This window comes from Anolis carolinensis, unplaced genomic scaffold (genome assembly GCF_035594765.1).
Source record: "Anolis carolinensis isolate JA03-04 unplaced genomic scaffold, rAnoCar3.1.pri scaffold_7, whole genome shotgun sequence".
Lineage (NCBI taxonomy): Eukaryota > Metazoa > Chordata > Lepidosauria > Squamata > Dactyloidae > Anolis > Anolis carolinensis.
In genome coordinates, this window is record NW_026943818.1 from 22,969,822 (window position 1) to 22,987,071 (window position 17,250).

The 17,250-nt window shown below is 42.7% G+C and overlaps 1 protein-coding gene across 1 annotated transcript in view; it reads right to left on the reverse strand.

Annotated features, from left to right (window-relative positions):
• Positions 1–17,250, reverse strand: part of vps53 (VPS53 subunit of GARP complex) — a 55,181-nt gene that overhangs the window by 7,232 nt on the left and 30,699 nt on the right. The window contains exons 12-19 of the mRNA XM_003227880.4: positions 13,435–13,536; positions 13,225–13,319; positions 12,870–13,112; positions 7,452–7,599; positions 7,227–7,309; positions 7,063–7,141; positions 3,962–4,110; positions 1,773–1,842 (exon numbers count right to left, since the gene is read on the reverse strand). Of these exons, the coding sequence (XP_003227928.2) occupies positions 1,773–1,842; positions 3,962–4,110; positions 7,063–7,141; positions 7,227–7,309; positions 7,452–7,599; positions 12,870–13,112; positions 13,225–13,319; positions 13,435–13,536 (969 nt within the window). The remainder of the gene's footprint in view (positions 1–1,772; positions 1,843–3,961; positions 4,111–7,062; positions 7,142–7,226; positions 7,310–7,451; positions 7,600–12,869; positions 13,113–13,224; positions 13,320–13,434; positions 13,537–17,250) is intronic.

The following is a 17,250-nucleotide window of genomic DNA, read 5'->3' on the forward strand; positions in this document are numbered from 1 at the left end:
TTAGGGAAGGGGGCGGGGCCTCCTTCCAAGAGCCTGAGACAGGGCTGAGCATCTATACCTCTCCTGAGGCGCTTGTTAGGACACAGAGGGTGGGGTTAGGGAAGGGGGCGGGGCCTCCTTCCAAGAGCCTGAGACAGGGCTGAGCATCTATACCTCTCCTGAGGCGCTTGTTAGGACACAGAGGGTGGGGTTAGGGAAGGGGGCGGGGCCTCCTTCCAAGAGCCTGAGACAGGGCTGAGCATCTATACCTCTCCTGAGGCGCTTGTTAGGACACAGAGGGTGGGGTTAGGGAAGGGGGCGGGGCCTCCTTCCAAGAGCCTGAGACAGGGCTGAGCATCTATACCTCTCCTGAGGCGCTTGTTAGGACACAGAGGGTGGGGTTAGGGAAGGGGGCGGGGCCTCCTTCCAAGAGCCTGAGACAGGGCTGAGCATCTATACCTCTCCTGAGGCGCTTGTTAGGACACAGAGGGTGGGGTTAGGGAAGGGGGCGGGGCCTCCTTCCAAGAGCCTGAGACAGGGCTGAGCATCTATACCTCTCCTGAGGCGCTTGTTAGGACACAGAGGGTGGGGTTAGGGAAGGGGGCGGGGCCTCCTTCCAAGAGCCTGAGACAGGGCTGAGCATCTATACCTCTCCTGAGGCGCTTGTTAGGACACAGAGGGTGGGGTTAGGGAAGGGGGCGGGGCCTCCTTCCAAGAGCCTGAGACAGGGCTGAGCATCTATACCTCTCCTGAGGCGCTTGTTAGGACACAGAGGGTGGGGTTAGGGAAGGGGGCGGGACCTCCTTCCAAGAGCCTGAGACAGGGCTGAGCATCTATACCTCTCCTGAGAGGCCTTTTAGGGCTAAAGGGCAGGGATAAGAGCGGGGGAGGGGCCTCTTCCCAAGAGGAGGAGGAAGAGGACAGCAGAGGGGACCATGCATCACTCCATGGAGTAAGTAAGAGCAGGTCTTGAGGTGCTGCACCCAGTGTGACCACCTTCCCTGGCTTGTGCTGGAATCTTTGCAGCCCGATCTTCAGAGTCTTCATTATGGTTTTGTTCGCATGCTCTCCTCCTCCCCTGAGGGACTTGTTAGAACACGTGGGTGAGGTATAGAGGTTCAGCCCCGTCAGGCACTTGGGAAGAGGCCCCGCCCCCTCCTCTATGTCCTGGGAGGTGCCGCAGGACAGGGATAGAGGCTCAGCCCTGCCTCAGAGCTCGTAACTCCGCCCATCCCAGTCCTGGCCACACCCACTTCCCCCTCCCAGCCCTGCATCTTGGACTAGGGGAGAGGCTCAGCCCCGCCCTCTTGAGCAGGAGCCACGCCCACCCCTCTAAGCCACGCCCCCTTTCCAGGGGGCGCTGAGTAATATTTTTTCTGGAAAGGGGGAGGTAGGCCAAATAAGTTGGGAACCACTGTCCTATGCAAAGATGCAGATACTCCAGAAACATTTCTGGACCCGGAAAACGTTTTTCCCACACCGTACAAAGGCTTTAATTCCTATCTCTGCTTACTTAGATGGATAGACAAGAACAGGAGTATGTACTGGTGCAAGTGAGCCAATGGTCCAGTACACAGTCCCTGTAAAATTTTCAATTCAGAACTTGAATGTAGTCAAGCAGCTGTGGCCGCGATCGGCAGCTGTCAGCCTGGCTTGACACGGCTGTGTCGCCACACAAAGGACAACGCAAGGATGCCGGGGAAGGGGATGAGCGGCGGACAGGTGCGCCTGCGCGTTTGGGGCAGAGTTCAGCCCGCAACAGGCCCCGACAGGTGTTTCTTCCTCCTCCTCACCTGCTCTGCCCCCACCATGCTGATCGGCTTGCACTTGAAGAGATGGTTGATAAACTTGGGGATGAAGGAGCTGTGGGGAGAGGAAAAGAAGAAATGTATACACTGCATTTTTGCCAAGTGTTGACAGAGGAACCCATGGGATGAGAGCTGGTAATGGCTCTTCTTGGTGAGGTCCAGGTTTTCCCCTGACATTAAGTCCAACATATATATGTATGTGTATATGTATATATGTATATATGCATATATGTATGTCTGTATATATGCACACACATGCATATATATATATATATACACACACAATATAATTTACAATAATACAAAATATTATAGTATATTGTATATGGATATAATATTAATATTTTGTAATAAAATATAATACTAATAATGCAATATAATAACAAGGAGCACCAGTAGTGAAGTGCGTTAAAGTGCGGCCACTGTTAGCTCCAGCTTCTGCCAACCTAGCAGTTCAAAAACATGCAAATGTGAGTAGATCAATAGGTACTGCGCCGGAGGGAAGGTAACGGTGCTCCATGCAGTCATGCCAGCCACATGACCTTGGAGGTGTCTACAGATAATGCCGGCTCTTCGGCTTAGAAATGGAGATGAGCACCAACCCCCAGACTCAGACATGACTGGACTTAACGTCAAGGGAAAACATTTACCTTTACCTTTACAATATAATAATATTAATTATATATTATATATTACATGTAATATTACAGTAGTCTCACTTATCCAACACTCGCTTATCCAACGTTCTGGATTATCGAACGCATTTTTGTAGTCGATGTTTTCAATAACTCGTGATATTTTGGTGTTAAATTTGTAAATACAGTAATTACTACGTAGCATTACTGCCTATTGAACTACTTTTTCTGTCAAATTTGTTGTATAACATGATGTTTTGGTGCTTAATTTGTAAAATTATAACCTAATTTGATGTGTAATAAGCTTTTCGGCCTGTTTAGCTTGGATAAGTGAGACTCTACTGTATATAATATTATAATATATTGTATATGCATATAATATTAATAATATGACTAGCTGTGCCCGGCCACATGTTGCTGTGGCGAAGTATGGTGGTCTGGGAAATAAACTATTGAGGAATTGGTGGTAGTTAAGGTAAAGGGTAAAGGTTTTCCCCTGACATTAAGTCCATTATAAATGGGTTATATAGCTGTGTGGAAGGGCCTTATAATCCAGTTAAAATCAGATAATCTGTATTTTATAGGCAGTGTGGAAGAGGCCTAAGTGAGGCCTAACTCTGCCTGTCCCCTGGGCTGAGTGGATTGCTAGGAGACCAAGTGGGCAGCAATTGGATAAAAACAATTATTCCTTCCCTCTAAATAGGACTTTATTTTTCTTTTCTTTTTGTTGTATGAACGTAGAGGCATGGATGAGGGGTTGTGCTGCCAAGTTTAGTGTTTCTGGGGTGTGTAGTTTGGTTGTTTTGTCCTAGGCCAAAATTTCATTACCCTTTTATATATATAGATTAGCTTTGCCCGGCCACGCGTTGCTGTGGTTTATGGGAATCCTTTGTTGGCCAGGTGGAATAGCAGTGAATAGCCTTGCAGTCTCAAAGCCTGGCTGTTTCCTGGAGTAGCTGGAGCTGTTTGTTGTATGAACGTAGAGGCATGGATGAGGGGTTGTGCTGCCAAGTTTAGTGTTTCTGGGATGGGTGGTTTTGTTGTTTTGTCCTAGGCCGAAATGCCATTACCCTTTTATATATATAGATTTTGTAATACAATACTAATAATACTATATAATAATATTAATTATATATTATATATTACATGTAATATTACTAATAATATTACAATATATTGATATAATACAATATAGTAATTTATTGCCGGTATTGTGCTATGGTAATAACATAATATTGTATGTAAATTTAAGTTTTTTTTTTAAATAAATGTTTATTTTTTAAAACACAAAAAATACATACCGTAGACATACAAAACATTTACAATTCCCACCACCAACACGTATGTAAATTTATTTTATAAGCCGCTCTGAGTCCCCTTCGGGGTGAGAAGGGCAGGATATAAATGTATTAAATAAATAAAATTGTGTCCGACTCTGCGGGTTGGTGCTCATCTCCATTTCTAAGCCCAAGAGCTGGTGTTGTCCGTAGACACCTCCAAGGTCATGACTGCATGGAAATGCAAGGCAGGGCCACTCACTTGGCAAACTTGATGCAAAACTGTGTGAAATACTTCCGGGTGGAGGCCAGGTTGTCACGAATGATGGGGACGTTCTGCTTGATGTGGAGGATGACGGAGGTGACGTACGGACTCTGGTCTCCAACGTGTTCCACGTTCTGCCACTGCATCTGTGAGGAGCCAAAGAAAGGAGAGAGATAGATCCAGGCGTTTGTAAAAACAATGTGAAGCAAAAACAACACATTCCAACATGGAAACCCACTTCCTTGACTCTCGTGTGTACAAAATGCCTAAGAGAGGATGCCTTGGAAAAGAAACATGACATGTGGAAGAACATCAACGCAAATAGCTGGCCAAAGTGCTGATTCTAGTTCAGTTTAACTGACTTACATATACAGCACATCATCAAAAAATATTAAAACAAGATATTTATAGTTTGAGCATTCAGCTCACAGCAAGCAGAGCGTGAAGTGTTATGGCTGGAAAAGGATTTAGAGCTTAGGAGGCAAAGATGCAGCATTCCATCTTTAAGGTTAAAAAAGGTTTATTTATTTATTATTTATTTATTTATTTGCGACATTTATATACCGCCCTTCTCACCCCGAAGGGGACTCAGGGCGGTTTACAAGTATATATACATACAATATATTATACAACTATATCACAATATTATTAGTAATATTGCATGTAATATTATAATAGTGAATTATAATAATTATTACATTGTATTACATCATAATATTATTATTAATATTACATGTATATACAATGTATTATCCCTAACAAAAAGGGTTATGAACTCAGAACCTATTTATTATTTATTTGTGACATTTATATCCCGCCCTTCTCACCCTGAAGGGGACTCAGGGCAGTTTACAAGTATATATACATACAATATATTATATTATACGACTATATTGCAATATTATTAGTAACTAGCTGTGCCCGGCCACGCGTTGCTGTGGCGAAGTATGGTGGTATGGGAAATAAAGTCTTGAGGAATTGGTGGTAGTTAAGGTAAAGGGTCCCCTGGGCTGAGTGGATTGCTAGGAGACCAAGTGAGCGGAGCTTAGCCTTCTAACTGGCAGCAATTGGATAAAAACAATTATTCCTCTCCCTCTAACTAGGACTTTATTTTTCTTTTCTTTTTGTTGTATCAACCTAGAGGCATGGATGAAGGGTTGTGATGTCAATTTTCGAGGTTGTGGGGTGTTTACTTTTGTTGTTTTGTCCACTGCCGTGATGCCATCACTCTTTTATATATATAGATATTGCATGTAATATAAATATACAATTATAATAGTGAATTATAGTTATTATTACATTGTATTATGTCATATTATTATTATTATTAATATTAAATGTACAGTAGAGTCTCACTTATCCAACATAAACAGGCCAGCAGAATGTTGGATAAGCGAATATGTTGGATAATAAAGAGAGATTAAGGAAAAGCCTATTAAACATCAAATTAGGTTATGATTTTACAAATTAAGCACCAAAACATCATGTTATACAACAAATTTGACAAAAAAGTAGTTCAATACACAGTGTTGGATAAGTGAGATTCTACTGTATATATACATACAATATACAGTAGAGTCTCACTTATCCAACATAAACGGGCCGGCAGAATGTTGGATAAGCGAATATGTTGGATAATAAGGAGGGATTAAGGAAAAGCCTATTAAACATCAAATTAGGTCATGATTTTACAAATTAAGCACCAAAACATCATGTTATACAACAAATTTGACAGAAAAAGTAATTCAATATGCAGTAATGCTATGTAGCAATTACTGTATTTACGAATTTAGCACCAAAATATCACGATGTATTGAAAACATTGACTACAAAAATGCATTGGATAATCCAGAACCTTGGATAAGCGAGTGTTGGATAAGTGAGACTCTACTGTATTATGTTATACGACTATATTACAATATTATTGGTAATATTGCATGTAATATAAATATACAATTATAATAGTGAATTATAATTATTATTATGCTGTATTACATTATAATAATATTATTAATGTTACATGTATATACAATATATTATAATATTATTATATATTATTATATCATTAAATTTATACAGGAGACATGATCGAAAGAGGTCTTCCTGGCCCCGCCTTCTTCATTCTTCATTCATTCAGAATTTAGTCCAGACTATGTGCCCAGAGATTTTTGAAACTAGAGATATGGAGTTAGAATAGCTAGGACCCAGTTCTTATCTTATTTACTATTAAGAAATGGAGTTATTATTTTTGTAAATAAACCTTTTGTGATTATAAATATTGAACTCTGGATCTTTGCCTCCTAAGCTCTAAATTCTTTACAGCCACATGGCACTTCACGCTCTGCTTGCTGTGAGCTGAATGCTCAACCATAAGTATCCATAAGAAATGGAGTTATTATTTTTGTAAATAAACCTTTTGTGATTATAAATATTGAACTCTGGATCTTTGCCTCCTAAGCTCTAAATTCTTTACAGCCACATGGCACTTCACGCTCTGCTTGCTGTGAGCTGAATGCTCAACCATAAGTATCAATAAGAAATGGAGTTATTATTTTTGTAAATAAACCTTTTGTGATTATAAATATTGAACTCTGGATCTTTGCCTCCTAAGCTCTAAATTATTTACAGCCCCATGGCTCTGACTTCACGCTCTGCTTGCTGTGAGCTGAATGCTCAACCATAAGTATCTATAAGAAATGGAGTTATTATTTTTGTAAATAAACCTTTTGTGATTATAAATATTGAACTCTGGATCTTTGCCTCCTAAGCTCTAAATTATTTACAGCCACATGGCACTTCACACTCTGTTTGCTGTGAGCTGAATGCTCAACCATAAGTATCCATAAGAAATTGAGTTATTATTTTTGTAAATAAACCTTTTGTGATTATAAATATTGAACTCTGGATCTTTGCCTCCTAAGCTCTAAACTATTTACAGCCACATGGCACTTCACACTCTGCTTGCTGTGAGCCGAATGCTCAACCATAAGTATCCTGTTTTTATATTTTTGGATGCCCTGCTGTTCCTTATCACACAAAATCCTTAAAATCTGGAAATATCCTGTACTGAGAAATGGGTTGGACAGATATGACTGTACCTTGCTCATGGCGGTGAGCGCCGGGTCACAGGCGGCATCCAAATCCTGCACCAGAAGCTGGATACTGTTGGAAATGACTCTGCAACAGGAACAGGAATTATTTGCATGGAAGAAGATACTAACTACATGCACGGGCCAACTTTCTGCACCAGCTCCCCACATACATGCTGAAGGTATCCATCTCTCCCATCAGGTTGATCCTTTCCACGAGGCTGGTGTCGACTTTCTCCTTGAGCTTTTCTTCAAGCTGTCAGGGGGTGAGAGCCAACACAACAGGTAATGAGATGGATCTTATTAAATTCAACAGAGTCCAAAAATGCAATATAACAATTGCCTTCAGTATGAGAAAAATACTCTTCTAATTTCCCAAAATGGAAGGAAGGCTGTACCTGTTGTGTTGTTGCCAGGCAATATTCCGCCGTGCTCAGGATGCTACAAATGAGGCAGAGCTCTTCCAGTGTGAACTTGGCCACCTCCGAGCCTTCTTTCTCCTTCAGCAAGCTGGTGATGGTCAGCCCGCCCCCGCCGCTGCTGGTTCTGGGGAGGGAAAGGGATTGAACCAGTGATTCCCAAAGTGCAGCGATCCAGGGAGGTGGTGATGGCACCTATTAGGACACGGGGGCGGGGCCAGAGGAGGGGAGGGGCCTCTTCCCAAGTGCCGGAGACAGGGCTGAGCACCTGAGACGCCTGTTAGGACACACAGGGGGTGGAGCTAGAGGAGTGGGCGTGGCTTCTTCCCAAGAGCCCGAGACAGGGCTGAGCATCTATACCTCTCCTGAGGCACTTGTTGGGACACAGAGGGTGGAGCTAGGGGTGGGGGCGGAGCCTCCTTCCAAGTGCCTGAGACAGGGCTGAGCCTCTATACCTCTCCTGAGGCACTTGTTGGGACACAGAGGGTGGAGCTAGGGAAGGGGGCGGAGCCTCCTTCCAAGTGCCTGAGACAGGGCTGAGCATCTATACCTCTCCTGAGGCACTTGTTGGGACACAGAGGGTGGAGCTAGGGAAGGGGGCGGAGCCTCCTTCCAAGTGCCTGAGACAGGGCTGAGCATCTATACCTCTCCTGAGGCACTTGTTGGGACACAGAGGGCGGGGCTAGGGGTGGGGGCGGGGCCTCCTTCCAAGTGCCTGAGACAGGGCTGAGCATCTATACCTCTCCTGAGGCACTTGTTGGGACACAGAGGGCGGGGCTAGGGGTGGGGGCGGGGCCTCCTTCCAAGTGCCCGAGACAGGGCTGAGCCTCTATACCTCTCTGGAGAGGCCTTTTAGAACTAAAGGGCGGGGCTAGTGGCGGGGTCGGAGCCTCTTCCCAAAAGCACGAGACAGGGCTGAGCCTCTATACCAGGGGTCCCCAAACTAAGGCCTGGGGGCCGGATGCGGCCCATCAAAGCCATTTATCCGGCCCCCACGGCCCAAGGGCAGAAGGGGGTTGGGCTAAATGACCTAAGGGGTCTCTTCTTCTCTTGCAACCATTATTATTATTATTATTATTATTATTATTATTATTATTATTATTATTATTATTTGAAATACAACAAGATGAGTCCACAGCAGATACTCTGCTGGCTGTTGTATTGGATCACACATCGGACCCTTCCCAAGTGTCTAGGACTGTGTGATGTATCGGCGAATAATGTGCGCAGATCCCAGTAAGGTGGCCTTCTGCAGCTGGCAGGTGGGGATTGTGTCAGCGCTGATTGTGTTTAAGTGCAAGCCAAGGTCTTTAGGCACTGCACCCAGTGTGCCGATCACCACTGGGACCACCTTGACTGGCTTGTGCCAGAGTCTTTGTAATTCGATCTTTAAATCCTCATATCGTGTCAGCTTTTCCAGTTGTTTTTCCTCAATCCTACTGTCACCTGGGATTGCAACATCGACAATCCATACTTTGTTTTTTAACACGATTGTGAGGTCAGGAGTATTGTGTTCCAAAACCCTGTATTCTTATTATTATTATTATTATTATTATTGACACAACGACGTTGTATGACACAGCAAACAAGATAGATATGCTGGATTTCGTTTCACAAAATCACAAGTCGAACACTTCCCAAGTGTCTAGGACTGTGTGATGTATTTTCGGATGATGCGTGCAGATCCCAGTAAGGTGGCCTTTTGCAGTTGGCAGATCGTAATTTTGTCAATGTCTATTGTTTCCAAATGCCGGCTGAGATCTTTTGGCACGGCACCCAGTGTGCCCATCACCTCCGGGACCACCTGCACTGGTTTCTGCCAGAGTCTTTGAAGTTCAATCTTGAGGTCCTGATAGCGGCTGAGTTTTTCCTGTTGTTTTTCGTTAATGCGACTGTCACCTGGGATGGCGACATCAATGATCCAAACCTTGTTCTTTTCCACAACTGTGATGTCTGGTGTGTTGTGTTCCAGAACTTTGTCAGTCTGGATTCGGAAGTCCCACAGTATCTTTGCGTGTTCATTTTCCACAACCTTTGCAGGTTTGTGATCCCACCAGTTCTTTACTACTGGGAGGTGATACTTGAGGCATAGGTTCCAATGAATCATTTGGGCCACATAGTTGTGCCTCTGTTTGTAGTCTGTCTGTGCAATTTTCTTACAGCAGCTGAGGATATGATCCATGGTTTCGTCGGTTTCCTTGCAGAGTCTGCATTTTGGGTCATCAGCTGATTTTTCAATCTTGGCCTTGATTGCCTTTGTCCTGATGTCTTGCTCCTGGGCTGCAAAGATCAGGCCTTCTGTCTCCTTCTTCAGGGTCCCATTCGTGAGCCAGAGCCAGGTCTTCTCCTTATCAGCTTTTCCTTCAATTTTGTCAAGGAACTTTCCATGCAGTGTTTTGTTGTGCCAGCTGTCAGCTCTAGTTTGTAGTGCGGTTTTCTTGTACTGGTTTTTTGTCTGCTGTGCTTTGAGGAGTTTCTGATTTTTGACTTCAATCAAAGCAGGTTCTTCACTTTGCTTGACATATTCTGCCAGGGCATGTTCTTCTTCTTTGACTGCTTGTTTTACTTGTAAGTAAAACCCTTCCGCAGGTGCCACCTTGACGTGGTGGGGGGGCTTACCTGCTCCAATGATGACTGAGGGCTGTGCTGGCGGTAGTGTAACTACCGGTAGGTCCAACCAAGCCAGAGAGGCCTCAGCTGAGGAGCAGAACTAAGAGCACCTAACCCATTAGCATTATGGAGAATCAAACCCAAACGAAGTCTATACTGGCTCGGTCGTTGCCCAGGATAAAAAGGACCGCGGTGGATGCTGCTGATTCTGGACATCCATCGACAAGTGGGCTACGGAATCATCAAACCCCAAATGAACAGTCACAGAAGCGGCAGAAATACACAATGCTAGAAAACCGCACAATTATTATTATTATTATTATTATTATTATTATTATTATTATTATTATTAACATTGAGGCTGGGTGGCCATCTGTCAGGGGTGCTGTGCTTGTGCTTTCGTTGCACAAAGGCAGAAGGAGATTGGACTCAATGGCCCAAAGGGTCTCTGCCAATCCTCTTTATTATTATTATTATTATTATTAGTAGTAGTAGTAGTATTAGTATTGTTATTATTATTTATTATTATTTATTGCTCGGTGGCCAACTATAGTCCGGCCCTCCAACGGTCCGAAGGATTGTGAACTGGCCCCCCATTTAAAAAGTTTGAGGACCCCTGCTCTATACCTTCCCTGATGCGTTTGTTAGAACACGGGGGCGGGATATAGAGGTTCAGCCCCATCAGGCACTTGGGAAGAGGCCCTTCCCCCTGTGTCCTGGCAGGCACCTCAGGACAGGGTAGAGGCTCAGCCCTGCCTCAGAGCTCGTAACTCTGCCCATCCTATTCCTGGCTACCCTTTTGTGGCCCTGCCCACCTCCCCTCCCAGCCCTGCATCTTGGACTAGGGTCCAAGATGCAGCCCCGCCCCCTTGAGCAGGAGCCACGCCCACCCCTCTAAGCCACGCCCCCCTTTCCAGGGGTTGAGTAATATTTTTTTCTGGAAAGGGGGCGGCAGGACAAAAAAGTTTGGGAACCACTGGATTAAACTAACCCAAAAGGCTGGATTTATGGACCCAAACCAGCTCCACAACCCTGAGACTTGTATAACTAAGCATAACAACAATACTTTGAGCCTCCATGTTAAAGCAATAAATGCTTTTTGAAAGTGATGCTGTCCAGGTTTGCAAAACAATATCTATCTGCACAGAACGATGGAGTAGCCATGTAATAATAATAATAAATACAGGAAAATAATACATGCAATAATAAATAGAGTAAAATAATAAATGCAATAATAATAATATCAGAGTGAAATAATAAATGTATCAATAATAATAATAATAAAAATAGAGTAAAATAAATGTAATAACACCAATATTAATAGAGAAAAATAATAAATATACCATATATTCTTGAGTATAAGCTGACCTGCATATAAGCCAACCAGGACCCTCACCCGAGTATAAGCCGAGGGGGGCTTTTTCAGTCTTAAAAAGAGGGCTAAAAAACTAGGCTTATACTCGAGTATATACAGTAATTAAGAAAGAGATGGAAGAGCTACTGGGGATAAAAATAGACTGGAACAAAACACAATTTTTTGTTCAAAAAATGGAAGGCAATGGGGAACTTAAAGAATGGGAGGAAATAATAAAACATGTGCTAGATGCAATTAAAGCCTCCGTTGTCTTAGGATGGAAGGACCAAAAAAAATGGGATACAAAAGATATAGAAGCACCTCACAACCTCTGAGGATGCCTGCCATAGATGTGGGCAAAATGTCAGGAGAGAGTGCTGCTAGAACACATGTGACCCAGAAACCAAAGAACACTCTGATTGTGATGATGATGATTGTAAGAGACAATGAACGACTAAGGTTCTTTCAGGCAGGGGGAATCTTTTATCCCACCGCTGCCACCAATTTGTAAGGGACTATGAACGTCTAAGGCTCTTTCAGGCAGGGGGGAATCTTTTTATCCCACCGCTGCCACCAATTGTAAAGATGCAACCACCAAAGACGCAGGGTGATGTTTACTTTTACTTTAAAGGGTAGCGTAACTTGGTTTAGAATATGTGCGACAGAGGCTTAGATGTTGGAAGAACAATAACAAGCTTATTCAGGCACAGAGCTTAGTGGTTACAATGTTGTTTCTCACTTAGAGGTATTCTTATTAACAGTTACAATACTAGAATGAGATGAATCAAACTCTCTAAAGTATCACTTCTTTTACTTAAAGTAGTTAAAACCTATTCCTCTGCTCCTTTCTAACTGTTACTTCAATGGATCTCTGTGAGTCCAGCTGGGTTTGGTTCCCAAAGTCTGAAACTTGGACTATCCAGTGACTTCAAACCACAGTCACCCCTGTGATATACTATTACAGATTCTCTGTGCCTTTCCAGGACACAGACTACATTAAATAAGTCACCAAACTTATTTAAAACTGACTCAAAATGAACAATTGAGTCTCCTTGATCCCATCAACCTAGAATCAATCTTCCCTGTGCCTCATCAGAGCACAGACTGAGATTTGAACTTCCCTGGTTTCCCTAAACCTGGAACCAGTCTATTCCCTGTGACTCTCCTGATCACAGACTGAACTCTTTTTTAAAACATTCCCTCCTTTTTCATCCAGCTAGTTCCGTCCCTTTCTTGCTAACTTCGAAATAGTTACATTTCTACAGAAGCAGCTACGTTTCTATGGCAACCTGCCTCAGAATGCTGAGCTGGCTACCATCCCCCACGCACTGGTAACTGTAATACTTACCCTTTTAAAACATATAAACACAATTAAACGTAACATCTGTAAACCAAAATTTGTACTTCATTACAATGATGAGCTAAAAACTCACTTGGGCAGGTTTCCCGAGAGTATCTTCCAGGCATATTCCCGGAGGTACTTCTGGAAGATGGTGGTCAGGGCGATCATGGGCTCGCCGGTGCTGAGCTGCGAACACTGGACCATGCACTTCTTGTAGTAGACAAAGAGGTCGGCGCAGCTGGGCAGGACGGCCCCGCCTTCGTCCACGTTGGGCTTGGGAGGCCCCTGCGCTTTGAAATCCCCAACAAAGCGGTCAATCAGCTCACTCAAATTTCTGGAAAATTAAACATTCACGTTGGTGGTGGGGAGAGATGCATATTAAAAGCACAAGAGAAACAGAACAAAACCATCTTCAAAAATGCTACTTGCACATCTTCATGACTCACTTGTCCTGGGATTCGATATAGACATAAAGATGGGGCTCGAAGCACTTGGAAATGATGCCGTGGAATGGATTGTCTGGAGCCTTTGGCTTTTTGGGCTAGGAGAAAACAAGAGCTGTCAGGAGGATATTGGCCAAAAAGACCTCACTAAACAGCCTGTTTGAAGGAATCTGCACAAAATAGGCTGCAATGTCTAATGTGCAATTGGCTTACCTTGTCAATATCGGCCTTTTCCGATGTGACATCATCTGCCTCTGGAGAGGTGTCATCTTCCAGGAAGGGGTTGGTGGAGGCTAAAGGTGATTCAACCTTTTTCTGGTAAGAAACAACAACAACAACAAAGACAATCAGGGGTTTGGAAGGTAAAAAGGACAATAGGGCCCTTACATCTGCAGAACCAACATATGCGCTTTCATTTACAGTAGAGTCTCACTCATCCAAGTTTCTGGATTATCCAAGGTATTTTTGTAGTCAATGTTTTCAATATATCATGATATTTTGGTGCTAAGTTCGTAAATACAGTAATTACAACATAACATTGCTGCGTATTGAACTACTTTTTCTGTCAATTTTGTTGTATAACATGATGTTTTGGTGCTTAATTTGTAAAATCATAACCTAATTCGATGTTTAATAGGCTTTTGCTTAATCCTTATTATTCAAGATATTCGCTTATCCAAGCTTCTGCCAGCCCGTTTAGCTTGGATAAGTGAGACTCTATTGTATCTAGTGAATAGTATTATTATTATTATAAATTATTATAATACTGGTAGCCAGATTGTGTTCATTTTCATTGTTTCCTCATTTCTGTTGAAATTGTCCACGTGCTTCCACAGATATATAAACCCCATTTGCCTCATTTCCTAACATTTGCCTAATAATAATGTCTAGCATAGATGTGGGCGAAACGGCAGGAGAGAATGCTTCTGGAACATAGCCATACAGCCTGGAAAACTCACAGCAACTCAATGATTCTGGCCATGGAAACCTTCGACAACACATTGAACCTTTACACATTTTGCAGTCCAATAATAATAATAATAATAATAATAATAATAATAATAATAATAATTGTGCGGTTTTCTGGCATTGTGTATTTCTGCCGCTTCTGTGACTGTTCATTTGGGGTTTGATGATTCCGTAGCCCACTTGTCAATGGATGTCCAGAATCAGCAGCATCCACCGCGGTCCTTTTTATCCTGGGCGACGACCGAGCCAGTATAGACTTCGTTTGGGTTTGTTTCTCCATAATGCTAATGGGTTAGGTGCTCTTAGTTCTGCTCCTCAGCTGAGGCCTCTCTGGCTTGGTTTGACCTGCCGGTAGTTACACTACCACCAGCACAGCCCTCAGTCATCATTGGAGCAGTTAAGCCCCCCCACCACGTCAAGATGGCACCTGTCTCCTTCTGGCTCACGAATGGGACCCTGAAGAAGGAGGCAGAAGGCCTGATCCTTGCAGCCCAGGAGCAAGCCATCAGAACAAATGCAATCAAGGCCAAGATCGAAAAATCAGCTGATGACCCAAAATGCAGAGTGTGCAAGGAAACCGATGAAACCATGGATCATATCCTCAGCTGCTGTAAGAAAATTGCACAGACAGACTACAAACAGAGGCACAACTATGTGGCCCAAATGATTCATTGGAACCTATGCCTCAAGTATCACCTCCCTGCAGTTAAGAACTGGTGGGATCACAAACCTGCAAAGGTTGTGGAAAATGAACACGCAAAGATACTGTGGGACTTCCGAATCCAGACTGACAAAGTTCTGGAACACAACACACCAGACATCACAGTTGTGGAAAAGAACAAGGTTTGGATCATTGATGTTGCCATCCCAGGTGACAGTCGCATTGAAGAAAAACAACAGGAAAAACTCAGCCGCTATCAGGACCTCAAGATTGAACTTCAAAGACTCTGGCAGAAACCAGTGCAGGTGGTCCCGGTGGTGATGGGCACATTGGGTGCCGTGCCAAAAGATCTCAGCCGGCATTTGGAAACAATAGACATTGACAAAATTACGATCTGCCAACTGCAAAAGGCCACCTTACTGGGATCTGCACGCATCATCCGAAAATACATCACACAGTCCTAGACACTTGGGAAGTGTTCGACTTGTGGTTTTGTGAAACGAAATCCAGCATATCTATCTTGTTTGCTGTGTCATACAATGTCGTTGTGTCAATAATAATAATAATAATAATAATAATACCCCCCCCCCCCCCCGCAGGTGCCACCTTGACGTGGTGGTGGGGCTTAGCCATTCCGAGGATGCTGAGGGCTGTGCTGGCGGTAGTGTAACTACCGGTAGGTCCTACCAAGCCAGAGAGGCCTCAGTGGAGGAATGCAACTAAGAGCACCTAACCCATTAGCATTATGGAGAATCAAACCCAAACAAAGTCTATACTGGCTCGGTCGTTGCCCAGGATAAAAAGGACCGCGGTGGATGCTGCTGATTCTGGACATCCATCGACAAGTGGGCTACGGAATCATCAAAACCCAAATGAACAGTCACGGAAGCGGCAGAAATATACAATGCCAGAAAACCGCACAGTCATGAAATGCTATTACAACTCTGAACCTGAAAAGCGCGGCTACCAAAAAAGGATGCATCAGCTATGGAAACAAGAGCACCCTGACTCACAGATAACAGAACCCCGACTGGCTGACCAACGAAGACACAAAGATACTATGGGACTTCCGAATCTAGACTGACAAAGTTCTGGAACACAACACACCAGACATCACAGTTGTGGAAAAGAAAAAGGTTTGGATCATTGGTGACAGTTGCATTGACAAAAAACAACAGGAAAAACTCAGCTGCTATCAGGACCTCAAGATTGAACTTCAAAGACTCTGGCAGAAACCAGTACAGGTGGTCCCGGTGGTGATTGGCACATTGGGTACCGTGCCAAAAGATCTCAGCCGGCATTTGGAAACAATAGACATTGACAAAATTACGATCTGCCAACTGCAAAAGGCCACTCTACTGGGATCTACGCGTATCATCCGAAAATACATCACACAGTCCTAGACACTTGGGAAGTGTTCGACTTGTGATTTTGTGATATGAAATCCAGCATATCTATCTTGTTTGCTGTGTCATAATAAAATAATAATAATAATAATAATAATAATAATAATAATAATAATAATAATAATAATAATACATCGCACAGTCCTAGACACTTGGGAAGTGTTCGACTTGTGATTTTGTGATATGAAATCCAGCATATCTATCTTGTTTGCTGTGTCATAATAATAATAATAATAATAATAATAATAATAATAATAATAATAATACATCACACAGTCCTAGACACTTGGGAAGTGTTCGACTTGTGATTTTGTGATACGAAATCCAGCATATCTATCTTGTTTGCTGTGTCATAATAAAATAATAATAATAATAATAATAATAATAATACATCGCACAGTCCTAGACACTTGGGAAGTGTTCGACTTGTGATTTTGTGATATGAAATCCAGCATATCTATCTTGTTTGCTGTGTCATAATAAAATAATAATAATAATAATAATAATAATACATCACACAGTCCTAGACACTTGGGAAGTGTTCGACTTGTGATTTTGTGATATGAAATCCAGCATATCTATCTTGTTTGCTGTGTCATAATAAAATAATAATAATAATAATAATAATAATAATAATAATAATAATAATAATAATACATCGCACAGTCCTAGACACTTGGGAAGTGTTCGACTTGTGATTTTGTGATATGAAATCCAGCATATCTATCTTGTTTGCTGTGTCATAATAAAATAATAATAATAATAATAATAATAATAATAATACATCACACAGTCCTAGACACTTGGGAAGTGTTCGACTTGTGATTTTGTGATATGAAATCCAGCATATCTATCTTGTTTGCTGTGTCATAATAAAATAATAATAATAATAATAATAATAATAATAATAATAATAATAATAATAATAATTTTATTTTTGTATCCCGCCTCCATCTTTCTGAAGGGACTCGGGGCAGCTCACATGGGGACAAG